The 18,275-nt window shown below is 39.9% G+C and overlaps 1 protein-coding gene across 2 annotated transcripts in view; it reads right to left on the reverse strand.

Annotated features, from left to right (window-relative positions):
- Nucleotides 1-9,182, reverse strand: part of SLC44A1 (solute carrier family 44 member 1) — a gene marked incomplete at its 3' end in the record, with an annotated part of 86,690 nt that extends 77,508 nt beyond the window's left edge. For both annotated transcript variants that reach the window (XM_081315755.1, XM_081315754.1), the window contains exon 1: nt 8,945-9,182. In XM_081315755.1, the coding sequence (XP_081171881.1) occupies nt 8,945-8,974 (30 nt within the window). In that variant the 5' untranslated portion in view covers nt 8,975-9,182. The remainder of the gene's footprint in view (nt 1-8,944) is intronic.
- Nucleotides 9,183-18,275: the final 9,093 nt, after the last annotated feature.

Below are 18,275 nucleotides of genomic sequence, written 5' to 3' on the forward strand. Positions count from 1 at the left end.
AAAATGGATTACACTATAGACATAACTTGTAAGTAAAGGAAATATAAATCTGGGGTAGATTTCATATGGAGAAACTACACTGTCCCTCAAAATGTTTAATAATGAAGAGGAACTACTACTTAAGGCTTGGAGGTTGTAAATAATACTATGAAAAAGACAACAATCTGAACCTATAATGACTGGCTTGGTATATACCGTTTTAGGAAAAGTGCTCAAACTGGGTTAAGTCTTTTTCATATTTTACAGTTATTATTATTATTTAGCTTGAAGATAGCTGTCCACTCCAGTGGACTATGATTTCTATTATTATCTTCTCTTATTTTTATGACGTGGCTATTAGAAGTTAAGACCAAAGCCATTCAAGTCTCTCCTTCCACTTAAGGAGGGGAGGGGCACTTCAAAGAAATGGAGAATAAAGCAAACTCCTGTGTTTTGCTCTGTTGCAGTGTGCTAAAGTCCAGTCTCAAAGTTATTAGAATTAGATTCATCCTCGTATTTTGATAACAAGGATTCAGCAAGGAAACCTTATTGGCTCTGTTTTATGTGGCTTTAATCTTACTTATATACATCTAAAGCAAAAAAAATATCATATATTTAACAACTACATATTAATATGAAAATTTATACTTGAATTTGCAACATGCATTCTTAATTTATTATATTCCTGCTGTGAATGTTGTAAGATACTTGAACACAGCGTAGACTTTTATTTTCTTACGCTCAAGAAATGATCTTCCAGTTCCATTTGTAGTTGCAGCAATTTTAGACACCTCTTCTTAAACACAATTTTAGATTTTGACCACCTGTCGTATCTGTGAAAGCCCCAATTGTGTTTGGTCTAGTGCAGGGGTAGGCAACCTCGGCTCTTTTATGACTCGTGCACTTCAACTCCCAGAATTCCTGAGTCAGCTATGCTATGCTGACTCAGGAATTCTGGGAGTTGAAGTGCACGAGTCATAAAAGAGCCGAGGTTGCCTACCCCTGGTCTAGTGGGCTATAAAGCAAGAGGTCCTGCCTTCACTATGAAAGCCAGTCTTGGGCCAGTCACTATTTCTCACCACAACCCACATCGTAGGCTTGTTGTTGTGGGGAAAATATGAGGAGAAACTTATGTTGGATATATTCACATCCTTGAGTTATTTGTAAAAAAATAATAATAGTAATAAAAGCAGGATATAACAACTAAAAACATTAAAAATAAATGAATCAAGTTAAGAGCCAAGCAATTCCTAGTGACTTACAATGTTAAGATCTTGGAAAATGATAAAATCATTCTGTGGCTGTACTGGTTCAGACCACACCAGAATACCGTATCCAGTTCTTGTCTCAATACAAAACTGGAGGAACTGGAAAAAGGGCAGAGAAGAGCAACAAAGATGGTAAAGGTCTCGGAGGCTAAATCCTAGAAAAAACAGTTGGTAGGATTTAGGTATATTTAGCCTAAAGAAGTTAAGACTTAAGGGAGACATAATAACAATCGTCTAATACATGAACAGAGGTCACAGGACAGAGCGGTGGATTTTATTTTCCAGAAAAACTGGAAGATAAGACAAGAATCAATGGGTGAAAGTTTTACAGTAAGAGATCGAAAGTTGAAACAAGAAAGAATTTCCTAACCATGAGAGTTACTAATCAATAGAACAGCCCATCTATTAAAGTCATTGGTCTTCCAAAGAGTTGGCTTAGAAGGTCTCCAAGGTTTTTTCTAATCCTATAATTCTATGATAACCAGAGTATAGGAGAAAAACAAGTTGGCAAACTGTTTATCTGAAAAAACAGTCATTATAAATATAAGTATACATAATAGCAGAGTGAGCGCCTGTTACTCGTCCCAGCTTCTGCCAACCTAGCAGTTTGAAAGCACGTAAAAATGCAAGTAGAAAAATAGGGACCCACTACGGTGGGAAGGTAACAGCGTTCCGTGCACTTTTGGCGTCTAGTCATGCCGGCCACATGACCACAGAGACGTCCTCAGACAAGCGCTGGCTCTTCGGCTTTGAAACGGAGATGAGCACCGGCCCCTAGAGTTGGAAACGACTAGCACGCATGTGCGGGGGAACCTTTACCTTAATATAAATCTAGGTCTCTCAGGAAAATTATATTAAATCCTATTAGCTTTTGGAACAGGACAACACTTTCAGTACAAATAGATTAAATTTCTATAATATTCAATATCCTTAGTAGATATTCATTGTCTAGACCAATTATGGGTAGACTTTAGAAACACTATTTACTTATTAGATTTATATCCAACCTTTTCTCCAAAAAGCTTGAACAACATTCAAGGAATCTTTCATTTTACCCTACATGGGATCTGTGTTTTACTTTAAAATCTCAAGAATTATCCACTGATTTTGTAAATTTGCAGTTTAAGAATTCTGAAATACAGCATTCATTTTCTGAGCAAAATTCATTTATCACACAAAAAGCAACTACATGTTGCTTACCTCAAGCCTTTTCCATTTTTAATGTAATGATAGATGCAGTCATTTTGCAAGAATCATTGTTAAACAGTTAGGAATCAGAAACCCTTACTGATTTATAAAATAGCCAGACGTATGCTGTATTGTATATCTGATATACTTGCTAATAACAGCCTACAGAAGAAGCACTGCTGTACAATTATTATAGTATTAAATTTGCATGTTCAGTTTTATTTCCAAGTTCAGAATCAAAAATTGGATCTTGCAATTTCCTAGCAAAAATGGAGAAGGAATAGACAAACCAACAAATATGCATACTTTCAGACATTGTATAAGCTTTCCGTGAAAATTTTACTTCTGAAAATAACAAATTTAATTACCGGTATCTTACTGCTAACCATGTATCCTGGATAGCTATGGTTTATATAGGTTTGTTATTTATATATAGAAAAATTCTATTGAGTGTAATACCGAGCTCACATAGCAAATCTTTGTTAGATACTTTCCCAAATTTTCTACAGATTCTATATTCTATATATTGTCATTCCCAGCTAAGATAAGAATAGAGTCATTTTTTTACCTGCCTGAAAAATGGCCTAAGTCATTTAGTACAATGGGCTAAGTCAAATGTACAATGGTACATTTCCATTTATACCACGAGGCAATTTCTGCCATCACTTTTAACTACGTAATATATTGGCATCCTTAGACCTGCACATACTGCACTGTTTCCACCATCTTTAATCTTAAATGAAAAGTGGCAGAAGTCAAATAAATAGCTGGCAGAGTAAGATAAATAATATAGATTAGCAACAAAGAGAAAAATAATAACCCAATAGCAGAACATACACACTGAATATGCTTACATACATGTGCATTTAATCACTCCAATAAAGGAAGTTTCCAGGATACTGGACTGGGAAAAACATCTTCAATTTGTAAATTACCTGAGACAAAAGGACTTTATACTGCCTGTCTCTGTAGGAAACAGCTTTAGATGTTAAAATAATAATATAAATTTCTCGATTGCTCCTAATAGCCCTATGCTGCAAAGGTGTCACATTCAAGGACTCTAGAAAAGTGTGCAACTTTTAAAATATGTGTCATATGCACTCCACTTTTAAATTTAAAACACACAAATAGTTGGGATTTCTAGAAAAAATAAATTTAAGCTCCGCATGACCTAACTTAGTTTTGTTTTTTCCTTCCATTCAATCATATCCAATTCTCAGAGACTGCCTGGATGTTGTTGTTAGTTACAAAGTCGTGTCTGACCCATCGCGACCCCATGGACAACGTTCCTCCAGGCCTTCCTGTCCTCTACCATCGACTGCCTGGATAAGTCCTTGGCAACGTTTTTTAGAAATGGTTTGCCATGCCACCTTCCTAGGCCGGAGAGAAAGTGACTGGCCCAAGGTCACTCAGCTGGCTTTGTGCCTAAGGCAGGAGTAGAACTCATGATCTTCCAGTTTCTAGCCTAGGGATGTAACTGTTCTGAACCAGCCCTCTTCTGGCCTTGTAATAAGGCAAACCCCTATTCAGAAAGAAGAGACTGGAGAGCGTCCAAGGCTAAAAGGCATCTGCCAAGATTTATTACGCAGTTAACAAAAACACTAGAGCTTGTCTTCTCAAGCGGAAAAGTTGCTTTCAGCAACCAGCCCCTCCCCAAACACTCCTTTTATAGAGAGCTCAGGGCGTGGTCTCCCTGTGCCTCCTCCCGAGGAGTCCCGCAGCCTTTCTTTGTTTGTTCCTGCTCGACTGCCTCCTGCGTCGGGCGTCCTTGAACAGGGCCAGCTGTGGGTCATCTTCCTCCGCACTCTCGGGCTCACGCAGCTGAGAAGAGGTCCCCGGCTGAGGGCTCTGCAAAGCCTCCAAACCATCATCAGCCGGTTCGTTTCCCTCCTCCCCCTCATCTGAGTCATCCGATACATCGGAGCCGGCTGTCGGACCCACAGGCTGGCCCTGAGTCACAACAGTAACTACTAGACCAAAGTGGCTTTTTAAAATTAGTTAACTTAGTATTCCAAATGTTAGGCAATGATAATTATTATCTAGCTCTCCAATGTGATACTGGGGGATGACAATACATTTATGACATGTTCCTTGGCGCTGCTAAACTCTCCATCCTTCCTAATTTTTTAGTCCATTTAAAAAAACAACCAGAACAACTGCAACAAGTTGTATGTTGTAATATATGGAAGCTTCAAGCATGGCCTGTATTATAATGCCATCAATGCTGCTGTGTCCCAGAAGTACAGTATTCTTAACAAATAAATTGAAGAGTAAGTGCTGCTCAGTGGGTTGTGTACCCTTTGGTATGTTGGTGCTGTGTGTGATTTGTGACACTCATATTGCAATTTTGAGAAAGTATAATGAACTCAGTGTTACAAATGTTCCCGTGGGGATCACAAAGTTAGGGACTCCTGAATTTTCTTTTTTCATATAATTTTGTCTCAATACAAAATTTCTCCAGAAAGCAAGCAATCTTGGAACAAGTACCTGTTCTTCAGGGAATGAGGATAAGATCTGTGGTTATATCTTACCCCTTTAAGCATTTCAAGGTATGCCTTTTCTTCAGTGACTAAATTAATTCATTTATACACTGGGTTTTCCACCTAACAATTAAACATACAGTGAGAGTGAAGATTGTGGTTTCAGACAGGTTTAACGTTCCTTTCATTTATATTACAAATATATTGCTGCAAGGGTGAAATGATTACATTTAGGAAGTCATTTTCAAGACAAGAAGGGACCACATCTATTGATAGTATAGGTCAAGGGTATCAAACTCCCGGCCCGTGGGCTGGATGCGAAATGATGAAACTGTGCCCACCCCATTGCCATGGAATGGCAATGGGAAAAAAGTCGAAATACGTCACAACACGCTGTGTGATGTCGCGAGTTTGACACCCCTGGTATAGGTGAATAAAGATATGTATGTTTCATTTATGTGCTGTCTTTCTTCACAAAGAATCTTCCTATCCCATTCCCTGGTTAAATTCAGATTTTTTTATTGGAGGAGAGATTTCAGCATTTAAGGAGATTACAAAAGTTTAAGTTGAAAAATGGAATTTTTAAGTTTCAATATATTACAGAATTTATAATAAATTGTTAAAGATTATGTAACAATAGGGGGAAAAATCCAGCCATGGAAACTTAAAATGAGATTTCAAAGAGATTTTAGATTTATTTCTGAAAACATTTTGCAAAATAAAAAAAATGGCAGCAGCAAAACTTAACTGAACTGAAAGTTTTATATGAATTTCCACAGAATGAATTGAGTGGGATAGACAATGTTTCAAATGAAGCTAGATAAAAAAAATAACATGGTGAAGTTTAGAGTTAAAGTATTAGGGAAAAACAAGAGATAAAAACAGTGTGTTGAGATAATTATTAAAATGCTTTACATGAACAGATACAGATTAAGAATCTATATGATTACTGTTCTAAGTGCAATGACAATTTTCCAACAATTTCCCAGCAGTCAGATTCAGATATAGATAATAATTTAAGTATTTAAATATAAATCAGGATGATATTTTTAAAAGTCCTCTATGCTCTCTATATTGAAGATTAATATATATATGGAACACTGAAGGAATGAAGCATAAAGAAAAAGAAAATTATCCTTTGGAGACAGAAAATATGAACAAAAGGTGAAAGAAGAATTGATGTAGTATATACTACCTGCAAAAAGCTTTGTAATAAGCACAAAGATTGAACTGGATGCAGTTATTATTAGTGAATGCACAGAATAGATCACTGTTTTTCTTTACAACAGTGATGGTCTAAGTAAGAAAAATCTAGCAATTTGACAGAAGTGACACTGGCAAATAGGTCAAAAGACAGAGAATCAATTCAACCTGAAGTGAAAGCTCCACAAGAAAAGAAAATCCAATGTGTTGATAAGCTGGTAAGGCAGTAAAGAATTTGGGGTGGGGGAAGAGGGAGAAGATAATACACAGTCTGAACAATCAATGCTATGTTTTAAGTCAGCACTCATCAAGAATTTGTTAAAGATAACTAACTAGGCCATTGCTATTTTTCAGTAATCCAGAACAGAGTTATGGAGGTGACCAAAACCAAAATCCCATCTAATGGCTCATTATCTACTGCTGCCACATGGCATGACTATTTACAGAACTGCAAAATCCAAAACCAGAGAATGCACCGTCTCATTATAGAAGAACATGAACACTATGTAATGGACACTAATGCAAGCAGTTTCTTTCAGAGAAATCAAACAAATGATAACAAAACAAAGGCCAAAATACTTTAACAGGCATTTTGGCAAAGAAGAAATAAAAGACAAGTACATTTGGCACCAAACTCAAAAACTGACTAGTTCTCATTTGTTTGTGTATTAAAATAAGAGGCTTAAATTAGAAAGAAGGAATAGAGTATGATTACCACAATGGCTTGACTTCATTTTCAGAGATGATTTGATTTCTCCCTCCTCACATATCTCCATTCAAATAAGGATCAATACATAGATCAGGTAATAATCGTAATGGTGGTTCATTATACGTCTAAAACCCTAAAATTTGGCTTGTGGAATATATAGTATATGTACTTCCCAACCACAGCCAAATATGTGAAGTGTTCTTATGTAATAAACTACCAGTCCCATGTTTGAATTGAAGTTTCTCTCTACAGCCTCTGAAGAAAGAATAAATGAAAAATGAGAGAGATGGGAGATAGAACACTGACAAACTGCTTTTTATTTAGACAGGCACAGAAAAACAGAGAAAGTAGCCTGAAACTAATTAACTATACCTATCATTGGAGAAAGAAAATTTCCCATAGCTCAGTAAAACATTGTGTAACACTACAAAAATAGCTGGAAGATTCAAGAGTACATACCTACAAAGGAAATTATTTCACTTGAGATTATTCCTCCTGGAAAGGTTTTTAGTGCCTTTCTAAAAATTTGTGCCAATAAATACTAATCCCAATTAAAAATAAGTATGTGCAAAATATTTGTTCTGAACTTTTTCAAATGTTACATTTCATAACCATGCTGATGGGTGAGAAATGTTTTGATCACAAAATGGACAGTTTTCAGTATTTTGAAATTGGAACAACTTTACTTCCAAAGAAAAAATGTTTCTGATTGGGGGATTCAAATGTTCAATTTCAACAAATTCCATCCTCATAATGAATCAAAACAAAGCCATGAATGCCTCCCAACAATCACACACAAATGAATCAAATCAATGTTATGATTTCTATCTTTATTCTGTGTGGATAACTATTACAAAAATTATACACAGAGAGATTGTTATTAGGATTCCTGAGTTCTTAAGTGCACATAAAAGATAAACAACTGGATATTTATTGGAAGAAAGCAATATGATACAGGAACTGAAATATTTAATCTGGATGCAGGTTATCCTCACTGGGATACAGCTGTAACCTACAGATTAGACACTTTTGCAAAGATAAAATGGTCACATCACACCAGACATATTGAACTTTAAAAGAATTGTAGGATATTGATGAGAGACAGATTTGGAAGTAGATTCGCCCAACTGAAGAAACGAGGGTCATGAAACAATGTTTCATCCTCATCATTTTTAGACTTGCAAAAATGACACCAAATCAAGGCTGAGGTCATTATCAGACAACCATGTAAAAAATAAACTAGGAGCAGAAGACAGGGAAAGAGAAAAAAACAAAAGATACTCTCGTTATCCTGAAGCATATTCAAAATAATAATATCAAACAAGAGGCTTTCCATGGAGCAAAAGATGCTCTAAGATTCCACACCCAGAGGAAAACAAATGTAGAACAAGCGAGCAACAGGCCAATAAAAGTTCAGATTCTGGTTCAGTGAAGGACAAAGAACTGAGCAGAGACAAGGATACCAAAAGCCAACACCGAAGACGGGGAGGATGCTGAAGAAAGCAGACAGCTGTCACCTTTCTCTTATTAATTATTAGATTAAAAAAAAACACCAAAGGCTCTGCAGGACAAATGCTTTCCTAGCGTTTTAAACTGTGTCGCGTTTTGTTTTGTTTTTCCTGCTTTTTTTTTTTTTGGTCACACCGTTTTTCTATCTCAAGCAGTGCCTAAACCTTTTTTACCAAATAAAACGAAAGGTAGCCGCCTGCGGTAAAAGCAATCCGACCCCGCCGCATCCCGTGTTCGATTCCGGATTGCAAACCAAGGGAAGAAGTGCTGGAGAGCGGGAAAAAAAAGGAAAGGCGACGGGCGATTCGGGAAGTCCGGGCCACTTTTTTCCAAAACAATTTAGTTTTAGGTCGCTTAAGTTCCTTGCAAGCCCGCAGGAAGGAGGGCGGGAATAAAAGAGAGAGAAATATATTGGATAAACAAAAACCAGCCAAGGGGGCAGACTCGGCCGGGAGGTCGGTGAAACGACGCGCTTGTTTGCCCCGAGAAGACTTGAAAAAGGAGGCCGGGGGAGGAACCGGGCTCTGGGGAGGGGAGGGGAGGGGGAGAGGAATCGGTCAAGAGAGCCAGGAGAAACCCCCCCCCTCGCCCCACTCTCCCGCGCTTACCTGAGAGGCGGCGCTCCCGCAGCAGCCCATGGCGGGCTCGGGGCTAGGTCTCTGTCGCGAGCTCCAGGCATCCAAGCGCCGCGGTCTCCCGGTCGCCCGCCCGGCCCCAGGGCAACGGCGGCAGCGAGGCGACGGGAGAGGAAGGGAGGGAGGGAGGAGGACGAAGGAAAGGGCTGCTGAGCCGCTCGTGCGCTCAGACCAGCGCTCCGGGTCCGCAGCGGCGCCTCAACCCCCCCCCTCCCCCGCTTCGCTGAGGCGACGGCGGCGGCGGCGGACGGCTCCTTGTCCCTCACCCCTCCGCCCGCATCCCGACGGCAGCGCCGCGCGGCGCCTCCGAGGGCGGGGCCAGGGATGGGGCGGCACCTCAGCAGCCGGCTCGCTGAGATGCCGCTTCGCTCGGCTTCCACCAACCAGGCTGCCGCGCGGCCTAGAAACAAACCCGGAACCAGGCTGCCGGCGTCGCAGGGGAAAGTCGAGCAGGATTAAGAGGGGCGCCGGGACGCCGCCGACCTGCCCGCTGAAATTACTGCGGTTTCGGGCGAAGGGGCTCGCTGGCGCCTCCGTCAGGGAAACCTTCCGTGGTGCCGGCCCCCTTCTTTTAAAAGAGCCCGGCCCGCTTCCGGTTTTGTATTTCGTTGGTAGTACCTCTCTTTTCTGCTTCCCTTTCTTACCTCCCCGTCGTGGAGAAGGTTAGAGCGAAGTAATTAGGGCATAAACTTTAGAAACTTTTCATTATTTCAACCGCAGCCACGTCGCCGTTTATCGACAAGCAAATCCCAGGCAAATCAGCAGGATTTACTTGTGAGTAGATAGCCAGGGCTTGTTCTACTGACCGTTGTTATTCGCTTAAATCCCCGAGTGACCTTGGGCACTTTCCTTTTCCTGTCCTTCATAAAGATCTGCGTGTTTTGATGATATGATGACCTTTATATCACCCTTGTTGCTACTGGGAAAAGCTGAGGATAACCGAACAAGAATAGCTGCACGTACACAAGTATGTAGCAAAATACAGCAATTCGTCCAGTGACCAGGTTTGGAAAAAAGAGTTACTGTTTCTGGTAAATTAAAACAGTAGGTGTTTTACATGTATTACATACCGTGTTTCCTTTCATTTTGGAAAGAATGTTCTGATTAAGAAGAGGAGAATGACGATGGGGATTAAGCTTGTATGCCTGACTCTAGATGAATGGGTCGCTCACAACAAAGAATTTACAATAAAATAAAGATAAGCTAGTAGTAATATTATTACACAAAAGATTATTGCCAAGAAAAGGACTGAAGGTATAGCAAGATGACAGAGCCTCTCTTATAGAGATAACATCTAGTATGTGACTGAGGGACCAGTAGGGCGAGATAGAAATGAAGTAAAGCATAAATAGGAACCTGTGTGCACTTCATTTGCATGCACAACTCAGTTGCAATAAGAGAATTGTGTAAAGATTTCCTGGAAAAGAAACAGTTTTGGAATGACAAGATTCAAAAAAGGAAAAAATAGGATTGCTACAATCACATAGGTACAGGTAGGTAAGGTAAAGGTAAAGGTTCCCCCGCACATGCGTGCTAGTCGTTTCCGACTCTAGGGGCCGGTGCTCATCTCCGTTTCATAGCCGAAGAGCCAGCGTTTGTCCGAGGACGTCTCCGTGGTCATGTGGCCGGCATGACTAGACGCCAAAGGCGCACAGAACACTGTTACCTTCCCACCACAGTGGTCCCTATTTTTCTACTTGCATTTTTACGTGCTTTCGAACTGCTAGGTGGGCAGAAGCTGGGACGAGTAACAGGCGCTCACTCTGTTACGCGGCACTCGGGATTCGACCCGCCAAACTGCCGACCTTCTGATCGACAAACTCAGCGTCCTAACCCACTGAGCCACCGCGTCCCTTGTACAGGTAGGTAGGTAGGTAGATAGATGCTTATGAATAACCCAGTTCGAATAAAGTAGGGTTTTTTTTCTGAATACATCGATCTGTAGGTGAGCAGCTAGAACAGTGCTGTAGAACCTATGGTCCTCCGGTGGTTGTACAATAGCCAGGTATAATGGGAGTTGTAGCTGAGCAACATTCAGAGGTGAGTTTTTCACTCCTGAATTAGCATCTCTCAGACCTGTTCTCAAATATGTATGCCTCAGTATTGGTCACTCTTACAATTATACTGTTGTAAGATGAATGCTTTGTAACAATAGAATTATACTTCTTTTCATTTCCTTTTTCTGCTTTTTCATAGAATCAAGTTTCCTCAGAACTGGAATATTTTAGAGAAATGCTAAGTTCCATATAGCAACCAATAAAGGTTCAAAATACTGTAGCTTGTTAGTGAGGCATCCCAAAGCAGCTATTCTATACTGAATGAACTAGCTCAGAAATGAATAGAAAGATCTAAAGGTCATCCAAGTAAAAACAAAACTTTTAAAGGATAAATACAAAATCTGGGCTTTTAGTCCTATGGCATAGGTATTTAAGGTGTAAACAGGCAGAGGTCCTTGTTGTGGTGGACTTGGGTGAGTATAGGTGGGTCTATGGGACATAACAGACTTATCTGAGGTATGTATGGCCAATAACTTTTATAAATAAGCAAGCTATAATCACCTTTCATGATGTCCAAGCAACAAATAAGCTATGCAGAGGTGCTACATACCAGTAATGTGTCATGATTTTTGAACATGGACCTATTGATGAGAAAACACAAATGTGTGCTGCCCCGCTCACTCACAGACAAACCTAACTGTGGTTTAGTGAGTTTATTAATATTCCCCAGCAATTCCCTTCACCCAAGCCCAGAGCTGTCCCAATTAAGTCCAGCCATGAGCAGACCAAGATTATTCCACAGAGCAATGGCCAAATAATGCACAAAGCACTTGAAAGTTTCTCAAACCAAGTAACTCCACCAGGCAAACGTAAATCCACAGAGTACTCAGGAGGCAAAAAAAGTCCAGAGTTTCCAAGGCATGATTTAATTCCAAACATGGTGTCAATCCAGAGTGAGGCAAGAATCACAACAACCAGAAAATACACATCTAGGAACCAAACGTTCCCATCAATGCCTGCATCTATCTGCTGTGATAAATAGCCAGCTTCTGGTGCAGCCCATCAAGATGGGCAGGGCCTTCTTGTCTCAAGTAGTCTGGCTGACCTTCTCTGCTGCCTTTTTTCTGCCCTATGTGTTCTGGGATCAAGTGCAGAAGGCAGTTCCTCCTCCTCTTCACTGGCTATTTGCAACGACAAGCTTTCCCCAGCTGGAGCCTCAGCCAAATCCCTTCCGGATGGCCATTCACAGCCATCAGTAAACTCAGTTCCTGCCCTGCCAGAAATCGGCTCTTCCTCCCCCGAGATGACATCTAAGGAGTTATCTGGGGAATTGTCCAAGGGGGTAATCACAAAATGACAGGGAAGTATAGCAAACCTGCTACCAGTCCGTCACTTTTCTGTAAGACTGGTAGACCTCTGGCTAAATAGGGCGTTAAAACAGAAAATATGGCACTGCAGCACTCCTTCTTTGCGCTTACCTAGGATTTTTCTCTGTATGACTAACGCAGGGTATGCAAGTGAAAGGAGCTATCATATTACCTGTGTATAGCAGCCGAAAGTCTTGAACTATTCATTGCTAGCAGAACGGTGTCTCACCTGAATAGGAACCATTTTCTTGGTGTTCCAAAACATGGGCATTTTCATATACACAAAGGAGCTGACAGAAAGCCTGAGACATGCTTTGTAAAACAAAGTGCACTCGGTCTTTTTGTGAGTTTTTTTTCTTTTCTTTTCTGTGGAGAGGGCAGCAGTCCAAGACAAAATGGCCATGAAGATAGGTGACCAGTGATTGGTGGAGTGGAGGCTTTACCAGAATGAAATGAAGTTCTGGAAATGACCTCAAAGCTCCTCTTAATGTCGGCAGAAGTTGCAAACATTTTCAGTGTGAAGTTCGAGATTAACCATGGAGTAGGCCAGGGGTGTGTTGAGGGTGATGTACATTCATGACCTCCTTGCAGTCTTCACACCAAAGTAAAGATGATGTATAGATAAGCTCTGTTTCTATATTTCTTCCTTCTAGTGGTCAGTTTACAAGCTGTATGCCGATGGTTGCTACGTACAAATTTGAACTCCATTATTAGCCATTTGTTCTACAGGTAGTCCTCAGCTTACAACAGTTCACTTAGTGACCATTTTCGGCACCGAAAAAAGTGGCTTATGACCGTTTTTCTCACAACCATGGCTGTATCCCCATGGTCATGTGATTTACATTTGGATGCTTGGCAACTGACTCACGTTTACGACGGCTGCAGTGTCCAGGGGTCATGTGATCCCCTTCTGCAACCTTCATGTGATTTACATTTGGATGCTTGGCAACTGACTCACGTTTACGACGGCTGCAGTGTCCAGGGGTCATGTGATCCCCTTCTGCAACCTTCTGACAGGCAAAGTCAATGAGGAAACCAGATTCGCTTAACAACCGTGTTAGTGATTTAAGAACTGCAGTGATTCCCTTTCGAACTCTGGCAAGAAAAGTCGTAAAATGCGGCAAAGCTTGTTTAACATATTTCTCACTTAGCAACATGAAGTTTGGGCTCCACTGTGGTTGTACGTTGAGGACTACCTGTACTTAGAAGATTCCCCCAATCTGCATTTTGAGGGCAATTAAATTGCATTTAAGGTTGTTAAATTGCATTTAAGGTGGAAGGTAGTTGAGGGGAGCCTAGCACTGTTTAGTGTTTCTCTTGAGAGGGTAATATAGTAGCACTGGTGATGGGTTAAGAGTTTTAATCCTGTATTTTTATGGTCTATTTGTAGGCTGCCTAGGGTAGTTTTATATAATACAGGCTGCCATGTAAAATTTGCAAACAAATAAATCAATCAACATTAATTCAGGGGCTGTCAAACCACTTGTCATTAGAAGATTGCTGTATTCTTTCAGTTTGGCCGTAGGGAAGCTACCTCAAAGAGTGCTGTGAGGAAGAGCATTTATGACAAGTCAGAAGACTTACGACCGCGCATATTTTCTCAGAAATGAGTTCCCCTGTATTTCCTGGGGCTTTTTTCCTTAGTAAATATATTTATGACTGCAGCATTAAATCTTATTTTGTTCCCACGCTGGGATTTCATATTCATAAAATAATGAAGTCAAATCTGTAGTTCTATCACCTTCAAGGCTCCTGTGAGTTCCCAGCTAGGGTGAAAGAAAGAGCATTTGCAGAGCATCTGGTAATGCCTGGAAGCCTGCTTTTAAGCCAGGGTACTGCTCCACTTCTCACCGAAAAGATTAGCTTTGAACACTAATCAGCCCAGCCCTTTTTTTTTCAAAACGTCAGTAGGATTCACAACAGCAGGCAAACAACACTCCCTCTTCTCTTGGATCTCCTCCAGTTTCTGCAGAACTAGATCCCTCCTGTCTGCTACTTGCATGACTCAGAATGTGTTTAATGGCCTGTGAGAGTCCAGCCAGTCTAGAATACAAGTCAATGCATCTCATTTTAAGTCAGCATAATCAAACTTATCAGCAATAGGCATACAGTATTCAGAACCAGATTGGTTGTTATTATAGCCATTCTATAAATACAGGGGTAGTTGGGAGTGCTGTAGAGGAATGCCAGATGATAAGATGATCGGTTCGCTTCACAGTCATCTTAAATAGAACAGATTTGCATGTGATGGATGAATCACGGAGAAAAAGCCTTTGGTGCTAACAGCAAATCGCTCCACCTCTCCAGAATTAGCTCTAGCACCTTGTTGCAAAATTGCTAGCAAAAACAAGTTCCGACTTTTTAAAACATACCTGCTTGCACTGCAAATAACATGGTAAATTTAAGGTGAGCACAGTGCCTTGCCTTCTGTATCGGAGGCAGTTCTCATTCTCACTTAATGAAATGTGCTTGAAAACACTTGTTTCAAACATATATTAACATGCTTGAAAATATTGCCTCCTTACTTTTGTTTTCCCTAATCATGTAAACTTGAACAAGCCAAGTTCATTTGTTTTTGGATATTTTTTTTCTAACAAAAAACAATTCAGACAAATATTTGGTGTGGAGATGATATAGGAAGCCAATGAAACCAGAACTTGGAAAGATGATAGCCTTCCATGCATTAAGTTTGATCGGTATTGTGCAGAATAGGAGTGAGAAAATATCTCACTCCTGTGTCTTCAACCACTGCCCAGCTATTTTTAATCTGAAAGAAAGAAGACGAATGGGAAACAGTGGGTGGGAAGCCAAGACAAAAAAGCTTTCTCACATATTTGTGGCTATATCCTAATTGGGAACCTGAAGATTTGTTACATAACTACATAACACAAACTGGCTTGTTTTAAATGGATAAAAGGTAAAGGTAAAGGTTCCCCCGCACACGCATGCTAGTCGGTTCCAACTCTAGGAGCCGGTGCTCATCTCCGTTTGAAAGCCGAAGAGCCAGCGCTTGTCCGAGGACGTCTCCGTGGTCATGTGGCCGGCATGACTAGATGCCAAAGTCGCACGGAACGCTGTTACCTTCCCACCATAGTGGTCCCTATTTTTCTACTTGCATTTTTTACATGCTTCCGAACTGCTAGGTTGGCAGAAGCTGGGACAAGTAACAGGCGCTCACTCTGTTACGCGCCACTCGGGATTTGACCCGCCAAACTGCCGACCATCTGATTAACAAGCTCAGCGTCCTAACCCACTGAGCCACTGCGTCCCTTTTTTTAAATGGATAATTCTCCCTAAATTTCTCATTTATAAATTGAAAATAAGAGTACGCTTGCTTTTCAAACAATGGAGACCGGTTTAAGACTCAGATATGTAATCTTATTAAGAGTTAGTTAAGCAGATCCAAGTGGCAAAAAAAAATGGCGTAACTCAGTTTTGCAATATAATTAGAACCAGTTCTTAAGGTAATAATTTATCTAGCACTCCACCTCAAAAGTCAATTTCACAACCAAGGATACTTAATAAATCTGGATGGCTCAAGGCTTTTCAGCAGTGGATTTGGCCTCACCTTGTCAAGCCAAGACCTCACCAATGGAATATATCAAAATGTAAACAAAACTGGAGTGTTTCAGAACATTATGACTACAGGCATGACAAAGTTGGCCTAAGTGCATTTCTCCATGCTTGGCTTTCTAAATATTTGCACTGGTTAATACATTGTGCTATTTTGAAAGAATAAGTTGTCCCTTTGGTTTACTGATATCCTGACAGTCAAAAATATGAAGAGAGATACAGAGCATCTTTTATTACCAAAGGTTGCACCAAATATAGAACAGCAGGAAAGTGTTCAAAAAGTGGGTGACACAGTGGTTCACATGTGATTACAGTTAGTACTCTTTTTTATTATGTATGGGAAAATGGGATCAATAAAGCAACAAGTTTTAAATCTTTTGTGAGTGCTTCAGAAAAAATATATAAAAAATGCTTTTTACTGTAATAGAGGACCATCCACAAGGATACAGAATGAACTTTGAACAAACTATGAGGGAGGATAATGTTACAAAGACTTATACATTCAGAATATTGTCAATTTATGGCTTCAAGAGAAGTTACGGTGAACTGAAGATGGTTCTACGAAAGCAAAGCCAATGACCACAGCAGAGAGCCCACAAACCAATGAGTAGATTAGTCCCCTGGGATCTCTCCAGATAAGAAGAGGAAGGGAGGTTGCCTACATGTGCTCCGGATGACTGCTCCCCATGAGATCATAGAACAGTGCTTTTCTGCGTGTTTGAGTGCTAGGAGACAATAAGACAAACCATTTTGCTCACAACTGCAAAGGAGACTTTTAAAGGACACTTAAGTTTACAAAGCTCACTTTCTAATCACTTTAGGAAATTGCCCATTAACTATTTATAAGCTATTAGAGACTTTCAGAATTACAAATTTGAAAACATCAGGAGAGTCTGCCTTTAATCCTGAACAAAATAAAACTTTAATTATAAATTTAAGAGTTGTGGTGGCGCAGTGGTTAGAATGCAATATTACTGACTAACTCTGTCGATTACCAGGAGTTCGATCCTGACTGGCTCAAGGTTGACTCAGCTTTCCATCCTTCCAAGTCGGTAAAATGAAGATCCAGATTGGTTGGGGGTATATGCTGACTCTGTAAACTGCTTCGAAAAGGCAGTAAAGCTTTATGAACCAGTATATAAATCTAAGTGCTATTGCTAAGAATTTAAACAACCTGTAATAAACAGGAAAAAGCTAAGTAAGATTTTGATTTTAGAAAGTTATAGATGGACTAGGTCCAGATGAAATTAGAATATTGAAACTCTTAAAATAATATTTCAGAATTAATTACAAAGAGTAAATGGGAGGTAGATCCTGCTTTAGTTTTTCCAAGACACAGCAATTACATAATTTCATAATTTCAAAAACTAGACAGGGGGACTAAAGATTTTAGGCAGAACAAAGATATATAGGCCTGCAAGGTGGTTATGACAATAAAAATACTGAATGAGATTTTTGAAGAGTGAAATCAGAAAATAATGGCAACATTGTCAACAAAATCAGTAATGATGTCTAACTCTGTGGATGGACTATGTCCAAAAGATGTTATTGAAGAAATGTCAGATGTAGAAGAAATTTTATCTGACAAGATAGAGATGGTATTGAACATGGATTTACATCTGACAGGCCAAGAGAATGATGTTTCACTGGATCTACCAAAAAAAAAGGCTGGGGTTTTAAAATTTAAAAAGGGAATATAAATGACAAACCAAGAGAGTGACCTAGATATTTTTTTCCCCTACTGGATATACAAAGGAGGTTTGTTAAAGCCTTTAATAATTCTGTATAATGGGACAAAGAAGAAAACAGAAATAAAATCCTATGACAATATTCAAATGTCTTGGATTTATTTTAATTTGAGATCAACTTGTAGTAGGCATAGCCAACAAAGTCTTTTATGCTTACTTCAATTTGGGATTGGATCTCAGCAAATTAGATGCTTAGGCTATGATAGCTATTGAAGTACGGCAAAATAAGAAGGTGTGATCTGAGCCCAGAGCACAGCAATTATTCCCAGACAATCTTTATTCATTACTCATCCCACAGACTTACAATAAATGATCTGAAAAGTGTATACGATCTACATGTTACAATTAGCTCAGTTAAAGCTATAATGAGAGCTTTTTTTTATGAGAGCATGAAAAGGCAGCACCTGATACCCAATACATCACCGCTGTGTGAAGCACAATGGAATCAAGTATCCCAAGTATCGCAATGTTTGCTAGGTTCTTTTAACTAAAGTACCTAGCAAAATCAAGTAACAATAAGACAACCTTTATACTAGCTGTGTCCCAGCAAGATCTTTCATTGTTTGCCTGCTGGTTATAAGCAAGAATTCTTTGATGCTGAAAACCAGCCAACCAAATT

This window comes from Vipera berus (genome assembly GCF_964194415.1).
Source record: "Vipera berus genome assembly, chromosome: 2".
NCBI classification, from domain to species: Eukaryota; Metazoa; Chordata; class Lepidosauria; order Squamata; family Viperidae; genus Vipera; species Vipera berus.